This window comes from Panthera onca, chromosome X (genome assembly GCF_046562875.1).
Source record: "Panthera onca isolate mPanOnc1 chromosome X, mPanOnc1 haplotype 2, whole genome shotgun sequence".
NCBI lineage: Eukaryota > Metazoa > Chordata > Mammalia > Carnivora > Felidae > Panthera > Panthera onca.
The window spans coordinates 34,876,094-34,891,933 of NC_138357.1; the positions used below are offsets into that span (position 1 = coordinate 34,876,094).

The 15,840-nt window shown below is 37.0% G+C and overlaps 1 protein-coding gene across 3 annotated transcripts in view; it reads left to right on the forward strand.

The window, feature by feature from the left end:
* Positions 1-15,840, forward strand: part of LRCH2 (leucine rich repeats and calponin homology domain containing 2) — a 99,898-nt gene that overhangs the window by 52,159 nt on the left and 31,899 nt on the right. For 2 of the 3 annotated variants that reach the window (XM_081793518.1, XM_081793519.1), the window contains exons 7-12: positions 383-470; positions 780-891; positions 1,349-1,446; positions 1,544-1,602; positions 3,405-3,512; positions 9,426-9,491. In XM_081793518.1, coding sequence (XP_081649644.1) covers positions 383-470; positions 780-891; positions 1,349-1,446; positions 1,544-1,602; positions 3,405-3,512; positions 9,426-9,491 — 531 coding nt within the window. The remainder of the gene's footprint in view (positions 1-382; positions 471-779; positions 892-1,348; positions 1,447-1,543; positions 1,603-3,404; positions 3,513-9,425; positions 9,492-15,840) is intronic. The other variant, XM_081793520.1, reaches the window with a different exon arrangement.

Below are 15,840 nucleotides of genomic sequence, written 5' to 3' on the forward strand. Positions count from 1 at the left end.
CAGCTAATGAAGAAGAAACTATGAAGTTAAAAACATATTTCAGTGTTCTATGGTAAAATTTGTTAAAGCAATGAGAAAAATAGAAAGGGCTTTCATTAAGAGTATTTTTTAGCAGGACTCTGCTTTTCTGAATCTCTCAGGAGAAGTAATAGTTTATTGTTAACAATTGACACTTTACAACAGAGCACATGAAGGGAAAATATTACATGAGGGATATGAATAAAATATTTTATCAGATGGTTTCTGATACTTTCCCTTCATGTCCTTAAGGATCTTAAACATCAAGAGTATATATTCTGTATTATCTAGGAACATTTTAGGTCAAGTCTGTATTGATTTAAGAAGAAAACCCTAATTGTCCTTAGAATTTCTATTTCCATAGTATGGAAGATTTTTATCCAAATAAAAATCATGGCCCTGACTCTGGGATTGGAAGTGATAATGGAGAGAAACGATTATCTACAACCGAAGTGAGTCTTTTCTATTGCTAATCTATTTTATTTATAAATTTTGTTAGAGTTTTGAAATACATAGACACTTGTGCACACTTGATTTATTTTGCTTAAAAATACAATCATTATTGCATTTAATGACTTCAGATGAAAAAAGGACACGCACATTTTTAGAAGCAGAACAGGAAAGCTTAACATATTAATTTTTGGTTTGAGAACTGGAGGTGTAAAGCAGATACTCTACACGTCTTATGTGAAATTCAAATAACCTAATCCTTATTCTATGTTTCAAGTGCCTCATTTGTACTTTGTGCTTATTCCTTTCAGCCATCAGATGACGACACAATCAGCCTTCACTCTCAAGTCTCCGAGTCAAATAGAGAACAGACATCAAGAAATGACAGTCACTCAATTGGAAGCAAACCTGATTCTCAGAAAGGTAATTCATATGGGTGCCTGCTATTTTATTTTAATTTTTTTTAATGTTTATTTGTTTTTGAGAGAGAGAGAGAGGGAGAGAGAGAGCATATGCACGTAAGTGGGGGAGGGGCAGAGAGAGAGACACACACACACACACACACACACACACAGACACACAGAATCTGAAGCAGGCTCCAGGCTCTGAGCTATCAGCACAGAGCCTGACGTGGGGCTCAAACTCACGGACCTCAAGATCATGACCCAAACTGAAGTCGGATGTTCAACTGACTGAGCCACCCAGGCACCCCTATTTTTATTTCATGTATATTGCCCTTAATCAAAAATGCATTTCGAAAAATTACAATGTCTTTGGCCACCTCTTTTATTGAAAAAATATACTTTTATTCTAAACACTACAGTATGAGAGCATACTGCTTACTATTTATATTTTCTAATAATTACTAATCTATACTTAGACCAGGAGGTGTATGATTTTATTGATCCCAACACAGAAGATGTAGCAGTTCCTGAACAAGGAGATGCACATATTGGATCATATGTCTCTTTCCTTAAGGTAAAGAAAACTTTGAACAAATATTAATAACATATTCTCCTTTATCTCACAAAAGTACACCACACAGATTTAAAATGGTAACTTTCTTTTATGTAAGGGAAAAGAAAAAGCTCCTGAGAAATCTCAGAAAAATGAAGAATTGGGAGATGAAAAAAGGTAAGCATACACGAATCCTCCAATTGAAATGTAACTTATACACGAAACATTTGTCTGCATTCCTCAATTAAACTGAAGATGATAGTAAGCATTTAGGCTGAGTGTAGTATATACATCCCCCCCACCACCCTGGCTAAGAAGTGTAATAATTCTATTATTACCGAGGACGACTGTACCTTCACATTCATTGCTTCATTTGAGCTATTAAGCAACTCTTGAAAGTAAATGATTTTTTTTTTTGCATCATTTGGCCAATAAGGATATAGACCTGGAGTTTCAAATGTCTGGAACTGAGATGTTTCAACTCTTTGTCTACTACACTTTCCATTTCATCAGACTGGTTATAGTAATTTTAAGGGTATCTACTTCTGTTTTATGAAAATAATGCACTTGAGATCTTTTCTGTATCATCTTAGGAAATGATGGAGTGTGACCTGCCACATTCAGTCACTCCTTAAAGTTGCTTCACAGCTGTAGGAAGGAAGGAAGGAAGGAAGGAAGGAAGGAAGGAAGGAAGGAACATTTGTCGTATACCTACCATGTACCAGGATCTGTGCTGTGTGCTTTCCCGTGTTTCTTATTTATTTATTTTTAAAGATTTTTATTTTGTTTTAGTAATCTCTATACCCAGTGTGGGCCTCGAACTCATGACCCTGAGATCAAGAGTTGCGTGCTCTTGAAACTGAGCCGGCCAGGTGTCCCAAAGATTATTATATAGTTTTTTAAGTTTTATTTATTTTACCCAACATGGGACTCAAGCTCATGGCCCTGAGATCAAGAGTCTCGTGCTCTCCCAGCTGAGCCAGCCAGGTGCCCCTCATGTTTCTTACTTAATCTTCACTAAATCTTGCAGGGTTAATGCTATCCCCATTTTTACAGATGAGGAAGATGAAGCTTGGGAGACTCTAAAGTTTCTTGCCTAGAACCACTTAGATGGTGTCCACTAGAACCTACGGTGTGACCCTAGCTGTTTCTGATCTCCAAGCTTTTCTCTTTTCTGTCCATTGTGCTTCCTCCAAATGACCTCGTTGGTAACTTTTTAAGCAATCTTGAATTAATCATCTCTGGTACCCCATAAGGAGGTACGTTGCTTTGTCGTACACTCTTTATATGTCATTCTTCTCTTACTTTCTCGCTTTATCTCCTGAAGATCTTTGCCTAAACTTGAGGGTCACAGTGGCATACAAGATATGGTGAAGATACAGAGTCTTAGGGTTTGATACTGCGTTGTAAATGAAATACCTTTGGGATAAAATCACTGGAGTTTGGAGAACAACTTATTTAAAAATTCCTTTGTTCTCTTTGATTAAAAATTATGTATTTTAATGAGCATTTTCCTGCAAATTCGCCAGTCTTACTTGGACCTGTTTTGCATTTCCTCTACTTAAACATCTTACATAGAGACTTTTAACGTCACGATGAATAAACTGCTAAACTGATAACATTTGATATTTATAAAGACAGGCATATAGGGCTCTGGAGTTCTTATTACACTCAAGACTGGGGAGTATGCGTTGTTAAATTATACATTTCAGAAATTACAAAACGGTAATACAGTTTACTTTGTTAGCCATTTATTAATATCACCAGTATGACACATTTCCTATTGACTAGAGGTTAGGTATGTTTTTATATTCCTTAAATATTCCTTACTTCTTGTTTTAATGTTTCAAGTACAAGGACATTAGGATTTTAGCTTTCAGTTGATATTAAAAACGAACAAATGGTTTCTGCTTCTGGAAGCTGGCATAAAATGTCATCTGCCTTACTTTCTGGATAACCATGTTTGTGTCACCTTTCAGACTTGGGAAAGAACAGTTACTTGCAGAGGAAGAGGATGATGATTTGAAGGAAGTAACTGATTTGAGGAAAATAGCCGCTCAGTTATTGCAGCAAGAGCAGAAGAACAGGTATTTTTTTCAGTAATGAGATTCAAATAGGCAGACGTTATAATCATCAAATGATTATTCAAAGATTATCAAATGAAGTTTCCAGTAAACAATAGGACCATTTAAGATATGTGTCAAGGGGCTATTAAAAGACACTAGGAAATACTTAGGAGAGAAGCGTCCAGTTACACCCACAATTAACAAATGGTTTATACCCACATAGTCATTTTATTTAACTACTGTGTAGGTGTCTCTTTTTTAGTCCTGTGTGCTAAATAATAGTAACTGATTTATTTGTTGATATTCATTTTAGCTCACAATAGCCTTAGATACGTTATAAGCATTTTTCCCCGTGTCATGTGTGTGTAGTATGCTTTTTATGAGATTCCAGATTACTTGGGATATGCGTAAACTCCTTAGAATTGAATGGACTTACATAATTGTTGATTAAATCGGCATTATGGTTTGAAGGTCACAGGTTCACTTTGGTCTGCTTCTTGGTCAGGGAGGGTTTCTCCCTCTGGCTGGACTTTCTCCAGATACACGTGCCGTTGGCCATAAGAAAGACATTATATGAAGGAGTATGAAATGAGTGCGAGTCCCTTTTTAATCACAGAAGTTCTGCGTGCTGCTCAGGGTCAGCTCTTCGTGCATCTGCATGATTTAGTTTAGTTTTGAAATGATAAAGAAGATCTGAGTGGTTTTTTGCTTTGAGAAAATTAAGAGGATAATTTTGGTACATTTGTGGGTAACTAATGAGTATTTTGTTTTTCTTAATCAAAACAATAAATGTTTGTGGCTCACGTGACCGTGTTTTAGGATGTTTAGCACTTAAGTATACTGGCATTTGCTTAGATAGGCTTTGAAGAATAATGGCTGTTAAGACTTAGCAAATTGCAGATGTGTGGTTTTAAGGGCCACTATGTTTTTTAAAATAATTACTAAATATTTTTTGGGCGTGTGTGCAGCTACTGCATTTATAGAATTAAAAACCATACTAGAAAATATCACTCATCCTTATTCCTTCTATATCTAACGTATCCTCATTCCCAGTTCACGTTTTTCTTTTACCATAACTTTCTATCACCCTTTTCTGTGACATTTATTTTCTAATCTCTTCCTATGATTCATTTCTAATGGGCCTCTTTTTATACTGGCTACTTGTGAGTGCTAGTGTATGTTTTTCCCCTTCCAGTATAATCCGAGTATTGATCTCCCCCATGGTTTAAGAGGTTTGTTGAAGCAAGCCATCACCTTCTCTGTGTAGCTTAAGAAATAGTTGGGTTTCTATCTTTTGTACCTGGCGGGTGAAATAATTGTATTTATCATTATGAGCAGATAATATTGATTTTGAAAGAACCCATGACAGTATTTCTCTGATTGTGTGAAGAATAGCACCAGAGTACATAATTTTAGATTCTAACATCGTCCTATATATCATTTCTATATTTTCCAGTTTTCTACTACTGTATTAGTTTTTAATCTATTCCTATGGCTTGAATTATTCTTTTTAGCATAGAAACAACATCAAATGATGTTTCCTAGGGTTTTTTTGTGTGATAGTTTTGTAATCTGTACAAAATAGCACCTAGCACTGTGCCTTGTACATGGTAGGTACTCAGTAATATTATTAGTTAACTGATTGCTGGAAGATGAGGTAAACAAATGTAAAGCTAATAGGAACTATTAATTTAGTGATGTTCTTTCTAAATAACTTATTTTTTTAGATGTGTGCAAAAGCAATTTATGTCTGATGTTTCTCTTCATCTCCCTTTTCAGATGTTAGCACGTAGGAGTACAGATTTTTTAAAGATAAACGTTAATATGCAGTGACATTAATGTAATAATTATGTCTAGCTTTGGAAGGCATTAAAATATTTATCATATCTGGTCATAATGTAAGGAGCACATTTTACTTTTGAAATGTATAATTTATAAACAATTTTAATTAGATCCTTGGCCAGTTCTGTTAAATTGATCTCAGAATTTTTTTATGCTAACTCTAGCATTTTCTCCACTAAATAATCTCTTCCCTTTTTCTAAAGTATGTTGCTATTGCTCACATCTCTTGGTATAGATAATTAAAATTTTTGTTTACTCTTACAATACTTGAATTGGAGTGAGTCCAAGAAAATCAGAAGTGATCTTCTATAAGGATATATCCATCCCTTAGAGGATTTGATGTTATTTACACCTTCTCTGGTTGTAGATTTCTCTTCCATACTGCATTGTAGATTCCAACTTTATTAATAAAGAATCTGAAATGCTATTTAAAATTGCAGATCAACCAGGAATTATAACCTGTGTCTTTAGGTTGTAACACAGTCGTTGCAATGTTTTTGTTTGTTGTTTGTCACGATTTAAAATAATTTATTTAGAGTAAGGTTACCCTCGCATATCAGGAAGTACCACCTCGGACTCCTGTTTTGACTGTATACTACTTAGATGTTCTTTAGTTAGCTACTAGTTGAAGATAAATGCAGTGGTAGCTCTGAGCTGAAAGAAGCCATGTGCGCACTCCCAAACTAGAGGCTATTAAAAAGCTGCTTAGGTTGGGTTCAGCGATGATTTTCTTAAAGCAGCTTTGCCAGTTGTTTAGTTCCTGCTACTTTTAAAAATGTCTTTTATTCATTACACATGTTTATACTAGGACTAGGTGGATGAAGCTACCCTAGGAAAATAACAAGAGGGTATTGCACAGAATTAATAGTCAAAAAGAGTGGGAAAGGAGATCGAATAGACTATCAAGTAGATAACTGGTACGTGTTCAAAGTCTGAAGCCTAGTTTTTAGAAGACGGTTTCCTCTCTGAATTGCATAGGTTAAGCTACTTTGTATTGGCAGTTTACTGTTGAGTTTTTAGAAGCTCATCTTTATCCCCCTTATCAAAATACTGGATTATTTCTACTTGTATTTGAGTGTATTGAAGTCCCTCTGAATCAGTGAAGCTGTCCATATTAAAATAGCTATTCTGCAAGTGTTTAAAAAATGTTTTAATTTATTTTTGAGAGAGAGAGAGAGAGAGAGAGAGAGAGAGTGACAGAGTGTGAGCAGGGGAGGGGCAGAGGGCGAAGGAGACACAGAATCTGAAGCAGGCTCCAGGCTCTGAGCTGTGAGCACAGAGCCTGATGCAGGGCTCAAACTCACAAACCATTAGATCATGACCTGAGCTGACGTCGGACGCTTAATCTACTGAGGCATCCAGGCGCCCCTATTCTGCAAGTTTTCAACATTCGCTGTAATTTGGGAAATTAAAAAAAATACTATTGTCTTAAAAATTATCTTAATGTTCTACCCTAAATTATTTAGCTAATTCTTCAAATTTCCACCAATCCTTCTTATCTATCTTATTATTAGAGAGGTGGCTACTGTTATTTTTCTTATACAGATTTTCTTATTATGTGGCTCTATAATAAGTTGACGTTTAGCTGGCTCCTTAGAATTTGCTTGGTTATCATCATAGAGAAAAGATTACAATATATGTGGGTCTTTTGCAATGAATAGCTTCAGTTGACCGGTTCCCATTGCATGTTCATTCCTTTTAACTTGAATGCTATTTTCTATTATATCTTTCTTTTTAATAATTATGTTATTTGCCGTTAAGTGTGTCCTGAGAGTTTTCACTTATTGTGGAAAGATGTACTTCTGAGTACTATGTGATACGGCTGAATAAAAAAAAAAAAAAGCAATTTTGAAACGTTCTATTGATGTATAACTAAGGATCATGGAAAGGAAAATCAGATTTTGAGAAGTTCATTACTTTGGTTTGGAATTTTGAAATTATGTACATAACCAATTTCATGGAATTTTTTTTTTTTCTGACCATACAAGTAGTCCAGTGTTAACCTCTAGCTTGTTACAACTAATTAAGTAGTTCTCTCAACCCTTGAAATCCATCCATTCTTTCTTTTCTGTTTGCTTTACTAATGACTTCCCCTGTCCTCTCCCCCTAATCTTACCCCTTCCGTCTTTTGGTTTGGGTGATGTACGGGAGATGTGAATACAGACGGAGGCCTTTATGTTCTAGAGCATCGTTCAGTGAAAACCTCTTCCAGAGGACCAGAGCAGCAGGGCATGCATCAGGGTGTCTATAGAGTTTGTGGAAGCCTTAAGTGTTAAGGGGCCAGGTGGGTACAGCTGAATTTTAGTCTTTTACTTAAAACATAGTACTGGTAACTGGATTAGGGAAATGTGTTAATAATCTAGAATAGATATTTAGATAAAGCAGATGTTTATTATTATTATTATTTTTCAATGTTTATTTATTTTTGAGAGAGAGAGAGACAGAACATGAGCAGGGGAGGGGCAGAGAGAGGGAGACACAGAATCCGAAGCAGGCTCCAGGCTCTGAGCTGTCAGCACAGAGCCCGACGCGGGACTCGAACTCGTGAACCGGGAGGTCACGACGTGAGCTGAAGTTGGACAGCTTAACTGACTGAGCTACCCAGGCGCCCCAAGCAGAGGTTTATTTTGACCTTTAATATCACAGAGTAAAACATTAAATATCCACGTACAAACAAACATTTACATAGGAGAATTCTTAAGTGTATGAAACACATTTTATAGGTAAGTAGGTCTCAACTGTTTTTTTCTTTCTCCTCCAGTATGACTCATATGCATCAGTGATCACAATGCTAGTAAGTGTGGTTTGAGGAGAATTCAGAATTTGCTGTAGTGAGGGCATAGTAATATGACCCCCCCCCTTCTGCCCCCCCCCCCCCCCCCGCAATAATTCTGACACTCACCCCTCAGGATAGTTCTCACTGTTATATCTCTTTTTTAAAAATCACTCTTTAAAAAAGTATTTCTTCTTAATAGTCTTGGGTATTTTTTTACCCTGATTCTTCTGCATTTGGGGATTAAGTGCAATTTTAGTTACATGCCCATACTACGAAGAATAAAGATGGCATTAATCTCGAAATTCTTTGGTGCAAAGCTACACTCCTTTGCCTGTGTTCCTTGTCCTTTGCCTCTCATGTGACTTTCCCCAGGGGAGCTTTAATACATCCAAGCTAGTGAGGAACGCGGGGTCATAGAAATTGGCTTCTTTATGTCAACCATCTTTCTATAGTTACCAACTTATCTTTAGCTTATGATCTATTTTAGTAGTTCATATGTAGTTTTAATTTTTAAGGGTTTTCTCCTGTATATTTTGATAGTTGACCTCCAAAAAGTTTTGAATAAAAGATGTATTTTATTCTTTAGAAGACTAAACTTTAAAATTGAAAAGTTACATTTATATCTATGGTAACTAGATAAATATTAAGAACTATTAAATATGTTGGTGCCCTATGCTAAAGAAATATATTAATTCATTACTTTTGACTTTGAGAATAATATTCAGAATTCTATAAAATTATGGACAAATAGTTCTCTCATATAATGCTTTATCATTCTTTTTCTTTTTTGTTTTCTTCAAATACCATTTCATTTGGGTATTAAAAATGTAAAAAACTTGTGTTTGTTTTTTTTTTTAAGAATGGAACTTCAACATGGCTTTGCCTTTAGAATTAAGATGTATTTGGCTCTTAGCAAAATAGTCATCTGTTACATCAATATAACTCGTGTCATTTGCTGTGCTGGGAAAATGAAATCAATCATGATGGCACCTAAACAACCTGCATCTGTTTATCTTCTGTCTCGGCCAAAAGTTAGATACACAAGGCAATAGCATGGTTAGAAGATACCCAAACTTAAAGAAAGGGTTTATGAAAGAAGATGCATGGAACAGTCGGTGAGCTTCATTCCCTAGTAATACCCAGTGTGCTTATAGGCATTAGATCGAAATAATATTTAACGTTGTTTTTTAGCAGAGATCTTCATGGACCAGATGCAGTTTATTAGGGAGATCTATTCTATCGTGTGCAAAAAAAAAAAAAAAAAAAAAGAATACTTTTCGATGTATTTTGAAATTAATGTATTGCTTTACTTCTAGGATTCTTAACCATTCAACTTCTGTCCCAAGAAACAAGCCAAAACAAACTGTGGAATGCGAAAAGAGGTATATAAATATCTTAGTCCTTATATTTAGTATTGTATAACGAAACTTGATTCTCTAACAGTGATGTTCCCATGTGTGGGCTTTAATTGAATAAATGATATAGATTTAATATAACTAGATAATTTAATGGGGAAATGTGTTTACAGCACCAGTTGAATTTACTTTTGATATAAACGAATCCAAAAATGCTAATTTGATCTCTTTTTGTGCTCATACCTGCATTCTGTCTTGGTGATAGAATCGTTTATTCATTTATTAATTCAGCAAACCATTTATTGGATTACTATTACTGCCAGGAATAATGTTTTTCTTCACCATTGTGTTTATTCTCTGTTACTGTTCACTTTTTCGTTTCATTTCAATTGGGTTTTACTAAATTCTTCTACATGAATACAGGGTCTAAGTTAATATATGTGAATTCCACGGAACTAGAAGACTTTGAAAGTTTCGATTTATTCTTTATGGCGGTTTGAAAATTTGCATCAGGCTCAACTCCTGGGTCATTCCCCCAGGAGTGTAGAGGTCCAAGGCTAGGGGTAGGCTGAGTATTGAAATACAGAGAGAGCGAACATTTCTTGAATGCTTGTTATATGCAAACTGTTCTGATGTGTTAGATGTCTTCTCTCATTTAATCCTCTTTGTGAAGTTCGTTACTGTTGTTACCCCATTTTGTAGGGGAGAAAACTGAGGCTCAGAAATTACCATAATTTGCTCAAGGTCACACAGCTAGTAAGTGGTACAGTGAAGATTCAAGCCCAGGTTGTCTGGTTCCAGAACCCCTCCTCGTAAGATATGGTAACAACATTCAGCTTCCTCGAGGTTCACACATCCCACTGATAACTTTTCCTGGATACCTCACGGTCTAAAGTGAACTTACTTTTTCCCGACGTGACTGCTTCTCATAGGGTTAGCCTGAATGAATGTGTCACTACTTAGTCACCCCAGCCAGCAACTTTGAAATCATCGGAAACTTCTCTCTGTTAGGCACCCCTCCCAATCTAGTCAATCTTCTAGTCAATCACAGAAAATTCTAGCTCCTTAACATCACTTGCATCTATCCCAACCTCTCCATTCCTAGCACAGTGGTGTTGGTTTAGGCCCCATCCTTTTCCTCCTGGATTACTGCAGCAGTCACCAGTCATCTCCTTTCTTCACTTTTGCCTACCTTTAAATTTGTCTTCTGCACTGATGTAAAGAGTGATGGCTCTAAAACCGTCTAACTGTGTGCCTCCCATTTATTATTTTCTACTGGTTCTTTATAACTTTCAGGAGAAAGTTGAAAATGTTTGACTTAACCTGTAAGATTGAAGGGAGTTTCTGCCTACCTCAAGAACCTTATCATGCGCTTTCCCACTGGCACCTTTTGCCGTTTGGAAGGGTGCTTTTTCTTCTTTATTCTAGCATGGTTTCATATATCTGTGTTCTATATCCTGGTTTCTCTACTGGGATTGCCCTTCTTTTTTTCACTTGGGCTTTCAGAATTCTGAGTTCAAGTGTGAGATGACTTTTTTTTAAGTTCGTTTATTGATTTATTTATTTAGAGAGCATGAGTGATCTGGGGAGGGGTAGAAAGGGAGGGAGAGAGAGAATCCCAAGCAGGCCCCATGCCCAGTGCCAGACCCACCGCGGGGCTTGATCTCACAACTGTGACATCATGACCTGAGCCAAAATCAAGAACTGGACGCTTAACTGACTGAGCCACCCGGGTGCCCCTAAGATGACTTTTTATACTCCAGTCTAGAAACATTCCTCTACTCAAATTTCACTAATTGGATTTAACCCACTCCCTCCCTTTTTGAAAACTGATTGTGTTTTCTTACATGCTTGCTCTCGTAAAGCTTGTGTCATCACTTTCCCTGTCACTTCTTTCATTCCCATCTTAAGCTTCCTCCCCAGGTTCCTAACATTCTCTTGAGAAAGCCCCAGTTACTCGGACCTCAAAATTGTGATGTGTAATCCTGGCCTCTCCTTCAAAGAACTGTTACTTCTACTTTCCTCATCTTCAAAACACTCAATATTTTCTTTTAATTTTTTTTAAGGTTTTATTTATTTTTGAGACAGAGAGAGACAGAGCATGAACGGGGGAGGGGCAGAGAGAGAGGGAGACACAGAATCGGAAGCAGGCTCCAGGCTCCGAGCCGTCAGCCCAGAGCCCAACGCGGGGCTCGAACTCACGGACCGCGAGATCGTGACCTGAGCTGAAGTCGGACGCTTAACCGACTGAGCCACCCAGACGGCCCTCAGTATTTTTTTTAAGAACAAAAAATAATTCAAATTTGTTCCTGATTATAAGATTAGTGTAGCTTTTCTGTTGAAAAATTATGAAATTTAGCAAACACATAAATAAACACCACCTATTGTCCATCTCTCTGGAGATGACAAGCTATAGTACTTTGGTATTTTTCCCTTGAGGCCCTTTTTTCATCTGTGTGTGCGTGTGTGCACACATCACAGAGTTGTATGACCCGGTGCCTATCGAGCACCTCTACTTAGATGTACAATAGGCATATGAAACTTAATTTTCCAAAACCACACTCTTAATCTCCCTCCTTGTACCTCTTAAACTTGGTTTTCCTGTATTTTTTTCCCGTTTCTGAAAATGTCAACTCATCCTTGTAGTTACTCAGCTCAGAAACCTCAGAGTCAACCTCGTCACTTTCTTTCACACACCATATCTAATCCACGAGCAAATCTTGTTGATGCTACCTTCAAAATATACCCTGAATCCGATCCCATCTTGTCACCTCCACACCTACCACCCTAGCCCTGGCCTTCTCTTACTTCATTTATTACAGTAGCTTCCTAACAGTTCTCCCGCCCTTGCTTTCCTTTAACCTGTTTTTCAAAAAAGCATCAGATCGGTATTTTTTCAAATGTAAGTCAGATCACGCCACCCTTCAGAAGTCATTCTTTAATGACTTTCCGTCTCATTGAGAATAAAAACCAGAGCCCTTTGAGGACTCGGAAACCTCTAACATCATCTGGCTCCCTGTTGTCTTCCTCTCTTGCCTCGGTCTTCCTAGTTAGTTAGTTCTTCTCTAGCTCTGCTGGCCTCCTTGTTGAATCTCAGTATACCAGGCATTTTCCACTCCTTCAAGGCTTTTGCCTCTGCCTGGAATGATTCCCCCCCAGGTAACCGTATAAGCCATATGCTCTGCCGTCAGGTTTCTACAGCAGCAGCAAGGGGTTCCCTGAACAACTTAAATAAAAGACCATGCCTCTCCCACTTCTGTCTCTTTATCCATATCTCGGGTTTATTTTTCTCCACAGAACCCTCTGACATTCTAAATTTATACTTTTTTACCATCTGGCATCCTGAATGTGTATTGCTTTATTTGTTCATTGTTTGTCTTCACTACCCCACCGCCCCCTTGGCACACTACAGTGTCAGTCGGCTTTATCACTTGTTAGAGAAGACTATTGAAATCTCCAGCACAAATCGGGGATTTGTCTTTGAAGTCCTATCATTTTTCCTTCATATGTTCTGAGGCTTTTATTAGCTGCATAAATGTTTAGGGTGAGTTTATACGTTGGTCATTATGAAATGGCATTTTTTATATCTCTGGTAATGTTCTTTGCTCAGAAGTCTACTTTTCTGATATTATATAGTCATCTCAGCACATGATACATCTTTCTCCATCCTTTTATTTTTTTGAATTTTTAAAAAATGTTTATTTATTTCTGAGACAGAGAGAGACAGAGCATGAGCAGGGGAGGGGCAGAGAGAGAGGGAGACACAGAATCCGAAGCAGGCTCCAGGCTCCCAGCTGTCAGCACAGAGCCCGACGTGGGCCTCGAACTCACAGACCTTGAGATCATGACCTTAGCTGGAGTCGGTCACTCAACCGACTGAGTCACCCAGGCGCCCCTACCATACTTTTATTTTTAACCTATTTGTGTTTTTGTGAAGAAAGTGGGTTTCTTATAGTTAGCATGTGGTGGCACCTTCCTTTTTTATCTAATCTGACAGTCTGAATTTTAATGGCAGCGTTAATATTGCTCATATTTAATGGAATTATTGGTATTAATGGATTTAAATCTATCATCTTGTAATGTGTTTAATTTTTGTCTTACCTGTTCTTTGTAGCCATCTTTCTTCTTTTTCTCTTGCCTTTTAAATTTTATTTGAAAATTCCTCTTTCTCTCCTTCATGGGCTTATTAGCTATAACTCTTTGTTATCATACGTTAGTTATTATTTTGGGGGTTACAGTATAGTATTTGAACATCTCACAGTCTATCTCCAAGTGCTATTATGCCATTTCATACATTGCATGACTTCACAACAGAATCCTATTTCTTCCCTTCTGGCCTCTGTGGTGTTGCGGCTACACATTTGACTTCTATACGTGTCATAAGCCCCATAATACATTGTTATACTTTTGCTTTAAATAGTCAGTTATTTCTTTAAAGAGATTTAAATAATCAGAGTAATGCCTTTTATCCTTACTCCCTTCGTCACCATCTCTTAGTGCCCCATGTTCCTTTGTGTTTCCATGTAGTGTCATTTTCTTCGTACTTGAAAGAGATGTTGTACTTGTCATCTCTTGAACTTTGATTTTTATCTATTTTATGTCCATCACGTCTGTACTTAACATGTTTAGTCTTTTCCTCGAGCTTCCTGAACATGACCTGATTGAATTTTTGGTTGAACCGTGAACTTCACCTTCTTGGGTGCTGGATCTTAACAGCATTGCTGTAAATATTCTGGAACTTTGTTCTTGGATGTGGTTAAATTACTTGACAACAATTTGATATTTTGGGGACTTGGTTTTTATGACTTGTTATGTGGAATCAGTGTGACATTTAATTTAGGGCCAGATTTGGCCCCCTAGTGGGGCAAGACTTTCTTAGTACTCTGGCTGATGCTCCATCAACTATATGCTTTTCCGGTGTGGCTTGTGGGAACCCGTATCACTTGTAGTCCTCTGTGAGTCTGAGAACTATTCTTTCGAATCTTTCTGGTGATTCATTCTTTTGCCTAGTATAAGATCAGTGATCAGTACTCAGTTGAAAATTTGAAGATTTTGAAATTTGAAAATTTGAAGAAAATTTGTGAGAGTTCGTAAGTTCTTTCTCTGCGTGTTGCTCTTTTCTTTATTACTTTGTCCTGTTAATTCCATCTACCTCTTTCACTCTGGGTCCCAGCTCGGTTTCCTTAATTCACGGATACCCTTGGGCCATGCTTTAGTTCCTCGTCTGTGGGCTGAAGCCTGAAGCCTGGAAGCTCTCTTTCTGCAGCAACCTGGCACAGTTGTGGGGTTTGACTTGTTTGTTAGCCATCTGTCCAGGAAAAAAAAAAAAATGTCTTTTTTTTTTTTTTTTTTTTTTGGCCTTGCCTGATATTCAGGATCTTGGAAGGTAGAATTTTATATATCTTGTCTGTTCTTTTACTGTTTTTAGTCAGGGAATAAATCTGATCACTGTTACTTCTGTCTTGGCCAGACACAAAGTATAATTCCTACATTTTGTGTGTTTTGTCAATATTTAGTTTGCTTCTTCATATACCTTGTCTGTCCCAATGTTTAAAAACTTCTACTGCCCATATTTTTCATAGACTTGTGATGTTATCTTTATTTATATTTAAATCTTCTAGTCATTAATTTGGTATTTGATAAAAAGTAAGGTATCTAGTGTTTTTTTTTCCTCTCTTGCTCCCTCTCTCCTTTTTTCATGCCCTCTCCTCCTCCCCTTCTGTTTTTCTTTCTTTCTGTGTGTATTTTATGATTGGTTAACCAGTTGTCTCAACACTATTTGCTACATAACCTATTTCTACGGTGATTGTAAATTTCATATTTTTAAATCAAAAGTTGTTATATTTGTGGTCCTGTACTTGTTTTCCCCTGGAAAATCTGGATCTAGTAGTATTTAATTACTCTAACTTAATAGAATATATGTAATTTCCTAGTAGGGAAGTCCCTTTTATTATATAACTTTTCTCTTCCTGATCATCTGTTCTTCCAAATTAACTTGGAAATTCTTTCATCACATTTCTTTATTTAAAAAAAATTTAATGTTTACTTTTGAGAGAGAGACAGAGACAGAGCACAAGCGGGAGAGAGACAGAGAGAGAAAGGGAGAGGGAGACACAGAATCCGAAGCAAGCTCCAGGCTCTGAGCTGTCAGCAGAAAGCCTGTGGTGGGGCTCGAACTTGTGAACCACGAGATCATGACTTGAGCCAAAGTCAGACCCTTAAACCACCGAGCCACCTAAGCGTCCCTATTGCATTTCTAATACAAGCCCCAAAATACTTTCTGGTTTTTTATTATAGTTCATTTCAGGTGTCCATTAATTTGAAGTAAAAGTTACACCTATAATACTTAGTCTTTCTGTCTAAGAACTTTCCAGTT